Source organism: Salmo trutta, unplaced genomic scaffold (genome assembly GCF_901001165.1).
Source record: "Salmo trutta unplaced genomic scaffold, fSalTru1.1, whole genome shotgun sequence".
Lineage (NCBI taxonomy): Eukaryota > Metazoa > Chordata > Actinopteri > Salmoniformes > Salmonidae > Salmo > Salmo trutta.
In genome coordinates this window covers 117204-129420 of record NW_021822962.1, presented here as the reverse complement: position 1 = coordinate 129420, position 12217 = coordinate 117204, and the positions used below count along the sequence as shown (strand labels likewise).

General features: G+C 44.4%; 1 protein-coding gene across 3 annotated transcripts in view; it reads right to left on the bottom strand.

The window, feature by feature from the left end:
• LOC115187722 (protein Jumonji) overlaps positions 1 to 12217 on the bottom strand; it is a 99921-nt gene that overhangs the window by 50683 nt on the left and 37021 nt on the right. For all 3 annotated transcript variants that reach the window (XM_029746718.1, XM_029746719.1, XM_029746720.1), the window contains exons 3-4: positions 8984 to 9128; positions 2702 to 2874 (exon numbers count right to left, since the gene is read on the bottom strand). In XM_029746718.1, coding sequence (XP_029602578.1) covers positions 2702 to 2874; positions 8984 to 9128 — 318 coding nt within the window. The remainder of the gene's footprint in view (positions 1 to 2701; positions 2875 to 8983; positions 9129 to 12217) is intronic.

Below are 12217 nucleotides of genomic sequence, written 5' to 3'. Positions count from 1 at the left end.
TTCCAGCTAGACTTTTAGACTGAAATCCAGTGAGCATATGAAGTCATGTCTGTGTGAAAGATCAGTTGGTCGGTTGGAAAACACTGCTTTAAAACACAACGATTACATCCCAAATGGCACCCTATTCCCTATATAGTGCACTAGTCAGAAGTAGTATATAGGGAATAAGGTGCAACTTGGGACGCATCCAACAGCTAGTGCTGCTGCTGTTCAATTGACACTCCACTACTATACTGTTCCATTGACACTCCACTACTATACTGTTCCATTGACACTCCACTACTATACTGTTCCATTGACACTCCACTACTATACTGTTCCATTGACACTCCACTACTATACTGTCCCATTGACACTCCACTACTATACTGTTCCATTGACACTCCACTACTATACTGTTCCATTGACACTCCACTACTATACTGTTCCATTGACACTCCACTACTATACTGTTCCATTGACACTCCACTACTATACTGTTCCATTGACACTCCACTACTATACTGTTCCATTGACACTCCACTACTATACTGTTCCATTGACACTCCACTACTATACTGTTCCATTGACACTCCACTACTATACTGTTCCATTGACACTCCACTACTATACTGTCCCATTGACACTCCACTACTATACTGTTCCATTGACACTCCACTACTATACTGTTCCATTGACACTCCACTACTATACTGTTCCATTGACACTCCACTACTATACTGTTCCATTGACACTCCACTACTATACTGTTCCATTGACACTCCACTACTATACTGTTCCATTGACACTCCACTACTATACTGTTCCATTGACACTCCACTGCTATACTGGCTTAATAAAGCATAATAAAGGAAATGGTTTAAATCATCCCAGATAATGAACAGGACTTACTGTTAGTTGAGGGGTTGAGACTAGGAAAAGAAAAGGTACTCTTTAAGGAAGCATTTCATTATGATTGAATGCCATTAACCCAGTTTAACCTAACTGGCAAAGCAGTGATGAACTGTGAGATTGATGTATGGATGGATGATGTGTTGTTGATGTATGGACGGATGATGTGTGGTTGATGTATGGATGGATGATGTGTTGTTGATGTATAGATGGATAATGTATGGACGGATGATGTGTGGTTGATGTATGGATGGATGATGTGTGGTTGATGTATGGATGGATGATGTGTTGTTGATGTATGGATGGATGATGTGTGGTTGATGTATGGATGGATGATGTGTTGTTGATGTATAGATGGATAATGTATGGACGGATGATGTGTGGTTGATGTATGGATGGATGATGTGTTGTTGATGTATGGATGGATGATGTGTGGTTGATGTATGGATGGATGATGTGTTGTTGATGTATAGATGGATAATGTATGGACGGATGATGTGTGGTTGATGTATGGATGGATGATGTGTGGTTGATGTATGGATGGATGATGTGTGGATAATGTATGGACGGATGATGTGTGGTTGATGTATGGACGGATGATGTGTAGTTGATGTATGGATGGATGATGTGTTGTTGATTTGAATGTATTCTCTGATTTGGTATGTAAGTTTCAGTGTTTGTCTAGTTTGACTGGCTATTCCAACCCCTTCATCACTAGATGAATGAGATAAGCCACTGAGACATATTCAGGGCTGTCTGGAACCTGAAGCTGTCACTAACTGTTTCAGGGGGAAAACAGATTTGTGTTTGAGGTTGAGGTTAGGAGGAAGCCAACCCACAGTATAATGGACTGTAATTCAGATCCACCCTGGGACTGGAGCCAGGCCAGACACTCTAAATACTAAGCCCAGTTACAGGCCACTTAAAGGGAACACCATCATAAAACCAGAACTGTGTCCCTAGTGGCACCCTATTCCCTACATAGTGCACTACTTACTGCGTTAGCCTATGACATTGAAGCATTACTTTCTCGTGAGCTCATGTGTTCCGCATTCGACCAATAAGCTTACACGACAGGTTGCCAAGTCAGCCCACAACTAAAACTGTTGAACACGTGTATCATCCACGTCACAGCAGTACATGAGGGAACACACTCACACACACACACACACACACACACACACACACACACACACACACACACACACACACACACACACACACACACACACAGTTCTGCCATTTCTGCCTGTCCTGACCCTGATCCTGCCTGTTGTCCTGTACCTGTCCTGACCCTGATCCTGCCTGTTGTCCTGTACCTGTCCTGACCCTGATCCTACCTGTTGTCCTGTACCTGTCCTGACCCTGATCCTGCCTGTTGTCCTGTACCTGTCCTGGCCCTGATCATGCCTGTTGTCCTGTACCTGTCCTGACCCTGATCCTGCCTGTTGTCCTGTACCTGTCCTGACCCTGATCCTGCCTGTTGTCCTGTACCTGTCCTGACCCTGATCCTGCCTGTTGTCCTGTACCTGTCCTGACCCTGATCCTGCCTGTTGTCCTGTACCTGTCTGACTCTGATTTGGATTAGGACTCTTGCCTGTCTTGACTTACATTTCCCCTGCTCCTTGTTCTATAATAAACTCTGAGACTCGTACTATCCGTCTCCTGTATCTGGGTCTTAGTCTGAGCCGCGATACAGAAGCCCTTTATATTGTGGTAGGTCTCCCTTGTAAAAGAGGTATTCTGACCTCTATGGAACTTCCTGGATAAGTCAAAGTTCCATAAACACTAAAGGTTGCAGGCCACTCACCTCGTAAACAGAGGAAGGTGAGGAAGTCCTCGGTCTTGGGCTTGCGTCTGGTGAGGTCGCTGAGGGGAGAGGTGGGGCTGGGGGGCAAGAGGGTCTCAGACAGCTTGACCGGCGTGGCACTGGGGGAGCTGGGCTGAGACTGGGCAAACTTCCTTTGAGCCTGCAGCCGTGGTCTGGCAAGGGAGAGAAGAGACATTTTTACATTTACATTCTATGGGCCCTGGTAGTAAACTAGTGCACTGAATAGGGAATAAGGTGTCATTTGGGAATCAGTTAAGAAAAGATGAGACAGATATCAATATTACCCGGTTACAAATATCCAATTGATTCATTGAGCCAATAAATGGAAGTAATTAGAATATCCCTGCCTTCAGTTGATAAGCTCTCTCTCTCTTCAGTTGATAAGCTCTCTCTCTCTCTTCAGTTGATAAGCTCTCTCTCTCTCTTCAGTTGATAAGCTCTCTCTCTCTTCAGTTGATAAGCTCTCTCTCTCTCTTCAGTTGACAAGCTCTCTCTCTCTCTTCAGTTGATAAGCTCTCTCTCTTCAGTTGATAAGCTCGCTCTCTCTCTCTCTTCAGTTGATAAGCTCTCTCTCTCTCTTCAGTTGATAAGCTCTCTCTCTCTTCAGTTGATAAGCTCTCTCTCTCTCTCTCTTCAGTTGATAAGCTCACTCTCTCTCTCTTCAGTTGATAAGCTCTCTCTTCAGTTGATAAGCTCACTCTCTCTCTTCAGTTGATAAGCTCTCTCTCTCTTCAGTTGATAAGCTCTCTCTCTTCAGTTGATAAGTTCTCTCTCTTCAGTTGATAAGCTCTCTCTCTCTCTTCAGTTGATAAGCTCTCTCTCTCTCTCTCTCTCCATTTGATAAGCTCTCTCTCTCTTCAGTTGATAAGCTCTCTCTTCAGTTGATAAGCTCTCTCTCTCTCTTCAGTTGATAAGCTCTCTCTCTCTCTCTCCATTTGATAAGCTCTCTCTCTCTTCAGTTGATAAGCTCTCTCTCTCTCTTCAGTTTATAAGCTTACTCTCTCTCTCTCTCTCTCCATTTGATAAGATCTCTCTCTCTTCAGTTGATAAGCTCGCTCTCTCTCTCTTCAGTTGATAAGCTCTCTCTCTCTTCAGCTGATAAGCTCTCTCTCTTTTCAGGTGATAAGCTCTCTCTCTTCAGTTGATAAGCTCTCTCTCTCTCACTTCAGTTGATAAGCTCTCTCTCTCTTCAGTTGAAAAGTTCTCTCTCTCTTGAGTTGATAAGTTCTCTCTCTCTTCAGTTGATAAGCTCTCTCTCTCTCTCTTCAGTTGATAAGCTCTCTCTCTCTCTCTTCAGTTGATAAGCTCTCTCTCTCTCACTTCAGTTGATAAGCTCTCTCTCTCTTCAGTTGAAAAGTTATCTCTCTCTTGAGTTGATAAGTTCTCTCTCTCTCCATTTGATAAGCTCTCTCTCTCTTCAGTTGATAAGCTCTCTCTGTCTCCCTCTCTCTTCAGTTGATAAGCTCTCTCTCTCTTGAGTTGATAAGTTCTCTCTCTCTTCAGTTGATAAGCTCTCTCTCTCTCTTCAGTTGATAAGCTCTCTCTCTCTCTCTTCAGTTGATAAGCTCTCTCTCTCTTGAGTTGATAAGCTCTCTTTCTCTTCAGTTGATAAGCTCTCTCTCTCTCTCTTCAGTTGATAAGCTCTCTCTCTCTTCATTTGATAAGCTCTCTCTCTCTTCAGTTGATAAGCTCGCTCTCTCTCTCTTCAGTTGATAAGCTCGCTCTCTCTTCAGTTGATAAGCTCTCTCTCTCTTTCTTCAGTTGATAAGCTCGCTCTCTCTCTCTTCAGTTGATAAGCTCTCTCTCTCTTGAGTTGATAAGCTCTCTTTCTCTTCAGTTGATAAGCTCTCTCTCTCTCTTCAGTTGATAAGCTCTCTCTCTCTCTTCAGTTGATAAGCTCTCTCTCTCTCTCTCTCTTCAGTTGATAAGCTCTCTCTCTCTTGAGTTGATAAGCTCTCTTTCTCTTCAGTTGATAAGCTCTCTCTCTCTCTTCAGTTGATAAGCTCTCTCTCTCTTCATTTGATAAGCTCTCTCTCTCTTCAGTTGATAAGCTCGCTCTCTCTCTCTTCAGTTGATAAGCTCGCTCTCTCTTCAGTTGATAAGCTCTCTCTCTCTTTCTTCAGTTGATAAGCTCGCTCTCTCTCTCTTCAGTTGATAAGCTCTCTCTCTCTTGAGTTGATAAGCTCTCTTTCTCGTTCAGTTGATAAGCTCTCTCTCTCTCTTCAGTTGATAAGCTCTCTCTCTCTTTCTTCAGTTGATAAGCTCTCTCTCTCCAGTTGATAAGCTCCCTCTCTCTCTTCAGTTGATAAGCTCTCTCTCTCTTTCTTCAGTTGACAAGCTCTCTCTCTCTTTCTTCAGTTGATAAGCTCGCTCTCTCTCTCTTCAGTTGATAAGCTCTCTCTCTCTTGAGTTGATAAGCTCTCTTTCTCTTCAGTTGATAAGCTCTCTCTCTCTCTTCAGTTGATAAGCTCTCTCTCTCTTTCTTCAGTTGATAAGCTCTCTCTCTCCAGTTGATAAGCTCTCTCTCTCTCTTCAGTTGATAAGCTCTCTCTCTCTTTCTTCAGTTGATAAGCTCTCTCTCTCTTCAGTTGATAAGCTCCCTCTCTCTTCAGTTGATAAGCTCTCTCTCTCTCTTCAGCTGATAAGCTCTCTCTCTCTTTCTTCAGTTGATAAGCTCTCTCTCTCTTCAGTTGATAAACTCTCTCTCTCTTTCTTCAGTTGATAAGCTCTCTCTCTCTCTCTTCAGTTGACAAGCTCTCTCTCTCTCTTCAGTTGATAAGCTCTCTCTCTTCAGTTGATAAGCTCGCTCTCTCTCTCTCTCTTCAGTTGATAAGCTCTCTCTCTCTCTTCAGTTGATAAGCTCTCTCTCTGTCTTCAGTTGATAAGCTCTCTCTCTCTTCAGTTGATAAGCTCTCTCTCTCTCTTCAGTTGACAAGCTCTCTCTCTCTCTTCAGTTGATAAGCTCTCTCTCTTCAGTTGATAAGCTCACTCTCTCTCTCTTCAGTTGATAAGCTCTCTCTTCAGTTGATAAGCTCACTCTCTCTCTTCAGTTGATAAGCTCTCTCTTCAGTTGATAAGCTCTCTCTCTCTCTCTCTTCAGTTGATAAGCTCTCTCTCTCTCTTCAGTTGATAAGCTCTCTCTCTCTTCAGTTGATAAGCTCTCTCTCTTCAGTTGATAAGTTCTCTCTCTTCAGTTGATAAGCTCTCTCTCTCTCTTCAGTTGATAAGCTCTCTCTCTCTCTCTCCATTTGATAAGCTCTCTCTCTCTTCAGTTGATAAGCTCTCTCTTCAGTTGATAAGCTCTCTCTCTCTCTTCAGTTGATAAGCTCTCTCTCTCTCTCTCCATTTGATAAGCTCTCTCTCTCTTCAGTTGATAAGCTCTCTCTCTCTTCAGTTTATAAGCTTACTCTCTCTATCTCTCTCTCTCTCCATTTGATAAGATCTCTCTCTCTTCAGTTGATAAGCTCGCTCTCTCTCTCTTCAGTTGATAAGCTCTCTCTCTCTTCAGCTGATAAGCTCTCTCTCTCTTTTCAGGTGATAAGCTCTCTCTCTTCAGTTGATAAGCTCTCTCTCTCTCTTCAGTTGATAAGCTCTCTCTCTCTCTTCAGTTGATAAGCTCACTCTCTCTCTCTTCAGTTGATAAGCTCTCTCTTCAGTTGATAAGCTCACTCTCTCTCTTCAGTTGATAAGCTCTCTCTTCAGTTGATAAGCTCTCTCTCTCTCTCTCTTCAGTTGATAAGCTCTCTCTCTCTCTTCAGTTGATAAGCTCTCTCTCTCTTCAGTTGATAAGCTCTCTCTCTTCAGTTGATAAGTTCTCTCTCTTCAGTTGATAAGCTCTCTCTCTCTCTTCAGTTGATAAGCTCTCTCTCTCTCTCCATTTGATAAGCTCTCTCTCTCTTCAGTTGATAAGCTCTCTCTTCAGTTGATAAGCTCTCTCTCTCTCTTCAGTTGATACGCTCTCTCTCTCTCTCTCCATTTGATAAGCTCTCTCTCTCTTCAGTTGATAAGCTCTCTCTCTCTTCAGTTTATAAGCTTACTCTCTCGCTCTCTCTCTCTCTCCATTTGATAAGATCTCTCTCTCTTCAGTTGATAAGCTCGCTCTCTCTCTCTTCAGTTGATAAGCTCTCTCTCTCTTCAGCTGATAAGCTCTCTCTCTCTTTTCAGGTGATAAGCTCTCTCTCTTCAGTTGATAAGCTCTCTCTCTCTCTTCAGTTGATAAGCTCTCTCTCTCTCTTCAGTTGATAAGCTCTCTCTCTCTTCAGTTGATAAGTTCTCTCTCTTCAGTTGATAAGCTCTCTCTCTCTCTCTTCAGTTGATAAGCTCTCTCTCTCTCTCTCCATTTGATAAGCTCTCTCTCTCTCTCTTCAGTTGATAAGCTCTCTCTCTCTCTCTTCAGTTGATAAGCTCTCTCTCTCTTCAGTTGATAAGCTCTCTCTCTCTTCAGTTGATAAGTTCTCTCTCTCTTCAGTTGATAAGCTCTCTCTCTCTCTCTTCAGTTGATAAGCTCTCTCTCTCTCTCTTCAGTTGATAAGCTCTCTCTCTCTCTCTTCAGTTGATAAGCTCTCTCTCTCTCAGTTGATAAGTTCTCTCTCTCGAGTTGATAAGTTCTCTCTCTCTTCAGTTGATAAGCTCTCTCTCTCTCTTCAGTTGATAAGCTCTCTCTCTCTCTCTCTCCATTTGATAAGCTCTCTCTCTCTTCAGTTGATAAGCTCTCTCTGTCTCTCTCTCTCTTCAGTTGATAAGCTCTCTCTCTCTTGAGTTGATAAGTTCTCTCTCTCTTCAGTTGATAAGCTCTCTCTCTCTCTTCAGTTGATAAGCTCTCTCTCTCTCTTCAGTTGATAAGCTCTCTCTCTCTTGAGTTGATAAGCTCTCTTTCTCTTCAGTTGATAAGCTCTCTCTCTCTCTTCAGTTGATAAGCTCTCTCTCTCTTTCTTCAGTTGATAAGCTCTCTCTCTCTTCAGTTGATAAGCTCGCTCTCTCTCTCTTCAGTTGATAAGCTCGCTCTCTCTTCAGTTGATAAGCTCTCTCTCTCTTTCTTCAGTTGATAAGCTCGCTCTCTCTCTCTTCAGTTGATAAGCTCTCTCTCTCTCTCTTGAGTTGATAAGCTCTCTCTCTCTTGAGTTGATAAGCTCTCTCTCTCTTGAGTTGATAAGCTCTCTTTCTCTTCAGTTGATAAGCTCTCTCTCTCTCTTCAGTTGATAAGCTCTCTCTCTCTTTCTTCAGTTGATAAGCTCTCTCTCTCTTCAGTTGATAAGCTCCCTCTCTCTTCAGTTGATAAGCTCTCTCTCTCTCTTCAGTTGATAAGCTCGCTCTCTCTCTCTTCAGTTGATAAGCTCCCTCTCTCTTCAGTTGATAAGCTCCCTCTCTCTTCAGTTGATAAGCTCTCTCTCTCTCTTCAGTTGATAAGCTCTCTCTCTCTTTCTTCAGTTGATAAGCTCTCTCTCTCTCTTCAGTTGATAAACTCTCTCTCTCTTTCTTCAGTTGATAAGCTCTCTCTCTCTCTTCAGTTGATACGCTCGCTCTCTCTCTTTCTTCAGTTGATAAGCTCTCTCTCTCTCTTCAGTTGATAAGCTCTCTCTCTCTCTTCAGTTGATAAGCTCTCTCTCTGTGAGCTCATCATCTCCTTCCTGACTAAATTAGGTCAATACTACCCCCAGAGCTCTGGTCAAAAGTAGTGCACTATGCAGGGAATAGGGTGCCATTTGAAACACAGACACTGTCTTTTGGTGGGCTTTGTTTTCAGCACCACAGAAACACAGACTGTCACAAACACTGCCTGTTCTTTTAGATGTTTTTGAATATGATAAAAACAGTTGTAAAAACATTGGTAGTTGTTTTATTAGATCTAGACTTGGCAGAGTGGAGCAACAGGACAGTTGGCTGTCACACAGCCCGGTCTGATTGGCTGCCAATAGGAGACAGCCGGTGGACAGCAGGACAGTACACTACACAACGTCCCTTCTTACCAGCCCCTCCCTGGTCCAAACAGTAACACAGTACCCGAACCACAGTCCAATCCTCCTGTTCTCGTACACACTCAGATCACAACACTATAACATGTTGCTGTTCTGAGTAAAACAAGCTTTATTTTGGGTTCTGATAGGGTAAGACTGTTGAACTAAGCTTATGAGGCATTTCTAACTTATATTATTCAAGAATCAATAAATATATATCATTCATGTAAGGCCAAAAATATATGTACCAATCCCAGATTGCCTCTTTAACACAGTATAACCACATTGTAATACAGGGTGGGGTCACCTCTTTCTGACTGGATCGTCCCCTGAATACTCGCTGCTGCCGTCGTTGCTTTGAGACGAGCAGCGTGAGCACTCAGCTTTACCGTTGACTGCCAGTATCCCTGCCTTTTGTCCTGACCGGCAGCCATGGCTGTGTGGGAAAGAGCCTGTTGGTCAGGGAGAGGGACATCAATTACAATCAACACTAACTCACATTTCAAAGGTGCAAAATCAAATTCAGTAGCTAGGCCTACATCCATTGAACTTGTTTTTAAAAGAGAAAGTAGGAAAGTGTCAGGGGTGGGATTCAATCCCATGTCGCGCACGGCTCTTTCACTTTTTAACGATGCAAAGTTATATTCCATGACACAAAAGCATTATCCCAAACCATCAAGCAATCTGGCTTGGCAAGAAAACAGCCTTTCAACATTCTCAAATGTGTTTCTGTTGATTCTAAACAGACAGATGGTGTTACTGAATGTGATTATGGTTTAACATCTTTTTATCAGTACCAATACCAATTAAACATTTCTGATATACTTTTTAAGCACTTGTTTGCTATACTTGGCTGATGCATTTACTACTGTAATAATACTATCCAAGTTGAACAAAACCAAAAGCCCTGTCATTGTTCATCATTGTTCTAAGTCAGGGGTGGGCAAACTTTTTGGCCCGAGGGCCACATTGGGATTTTGAAATTCAACAGAGGGACGCATTTTTTGGGGGACCAATTGTTTGTTAAAATCAATTTGCGGGGGCCTCCCAAGTCTAAGGCATCACTACAGACCGGGTTCTATCCCAGGCTGGTCGTGACTGGGAGACCCATGAGGCGGCGCACAATTGGCCCAGCATCGTCCGGGTTAGGAGAGGGTTTGGCAGGCCGAGATTTCCTTGTACCATCGCGCTCTAGCGACTCCTGTGTCAGGCCGGACGCATGCAGGCTGACACGGTCGCCAGGTGTACGGTGTTTCCTCCAACACATTGGTGCGGCTGGCTTCCAGGTTAAGTGGGCATTGTGTCAAGAAGCAGTGTGGCTTGGCTGGGTCGTGTTTTGGGGGACGCACGGCTCTCGACCTTCGCCTCTACCGAGTCCGTACGGCAGTTGCAGCGATGGGACAAGACTGTAACTACCACACTGGACACAATGAAATTGTGGAGAAAAAAGGGGGCCGGATTGAAGTGCCCGTGGGCCGTAATTTGCCCCCCCTTGTTCTAAGTTGTTGAACATTGTTCATCGTTGTTGAGGACATAAATACATGCAGCGAGCACAGAAACAGAAGTTGTCCGTCGGTGTTGCTGTACTTGGGTCTGCTCAAAGTGCCTGTGTCCCAAATGGCACCCTATTCCATATTTAGTGCAAGGCCAATATGTCTCTGGTAAAAAGTAGCGCTCTATATAGGGCATAGGGTGCCATTTGTCAGGGAATGGCTCGTTCCTGTACCAGAACACCAGGTACAGCTGGTGATTTGCCTGCGGTCCCATTGATAATGAACTGAGGGACACTGAGCTGAATGTTAGAGCGTTGCAATGCTGTAAGATTGACAATCAGACTGATTCTGTCTGTCTGTGTGCATATGTGCGTGCGTGCGTGCGTGTGTGTGTGTGCGTGCGTGTGTCTCTCTCTGCATGTGTGTGTGTGCACGTGCCAGTGTATGTTTGTGTGTGTGCGCAAGGTCTGCGTGTGTGTGTGTGTGTGTGTGTGTGTACACATGTGTGTGTAGGAGAGCCCATTAGAGAGAAATGAATCAGACAGGAAGTCCACAGTAAAAGCCACAGAAGGGGGCATTATCCAATACATAATGTACTTTACTAACAGATAGTCACTGTAATCATGGCAGAATTATAATATTCCTAATGGCCCATTGAACTGTCTAGAGAAATAAGCCAACTGAAATTAGCACGGCACTAGTGTAACACTGGCAATGGGAATCTTGCATAGCTTTTGTCCAGAGGATGAATAATGTTCGCATGCCGGTAGTGACTGAGATTTAGTGTTCATCAGCTTATTATGTCTGACAGTATGTTGACTATGTTTGATGTATATTTTTATTTAACCTTTATTTAACCTTTATTTAACTAGGAAAGTCAGTTAAGAACAAATTCTTATTTACAATGACGGCCTACCCTGGTGAAAACCCAGATGACACTGTGCGCAGCCCTATGGGATTCCCAATCACGGCTGGTTGTGATACAGCCTGGATTCGAACCAGGGTGTCTGTAGTGAAGCCTCAAATATTATTCTATCTGTAGTGTAAAGGAGCATGCTTCTGAGGCACAGTCGATGGTGCTCTGGGCTTCAGGCCAGAAGGTTGAGGGTTCAAGCTGTACTCCCCTGCCTGTTTCATTTCATTGGTGTTACTGTACAAATGACTGGCATAATCAATCAATCAAATGTATTTATGAAGCCCTTTTTTACATCAGCAGATGTCACAAAGTGCTTATACAGAAACCCAGTCTTAAACACCAAACAGCAAGCAATGCAGATGTAGAAGCACGGTGGCTAGGAAAAACTCCCTAGAAAGGCAGGAACCTAGGAAGAAACCTAGAGAGGAACCAGGGTCTGAGGGGAGGCCAGTCCTCTTCTGGCTGTTCCGGGCAGAGATTAGAAACCTAGAGAGGAACCAGGGTCTGAGGGGAGGCCAGTCCTCTTCTGGCTGTTCCGGGCGGAGATTAGAAACCTAGAGAGGAACCAGGGTCTGAGGGGAGGCCAGTCCTCTTCTGGCTGTTCCGGGCGGAGATTAGAAACCTAGAGAGGAACCAGGGTCTGAGGGGAGGCCAGTCCTCTTCTGGCTGTTCCGGGCAGAGATTAGAAACCTAGAGAGGAACCAGGGTCTGAGGGGAGGCCAGTCCTCTTCTGGCTGTTCCGGGCGGAGATTAGAAACCTAGAGAGGAACCAGGGTCTGAGGGGAGGCCAGTCCTCTTCTGGCTGTTCCGGGCAGAGATTAGAAACCTAGAGAGGAACCAGGGTCTGAGGGGAGGCCAGTCCTCTTCTGGCTGTTCCGGGCGGAGATTAGAAACCTAGAGAGGAACCAGGGTCTGAGGGGAGGCCAGTCCTCTTCTGGCTGTTCCGGGCGGAGATTAGAAACCTAGAGAGGAACCAGGGTCTGAGGGGAGGCCAGTCCTCTTCTGGCTGTTCCGGGCGGAGATTAGAAACCTAGAGAGGAACCAGGGTCTGAGGGGAGGCCAGTCCTCTTCTGGCTGTTCCGGGCGGAGATTAGAAGAGTACAAGTGGATGAGTACAAATGAATAGTGCACA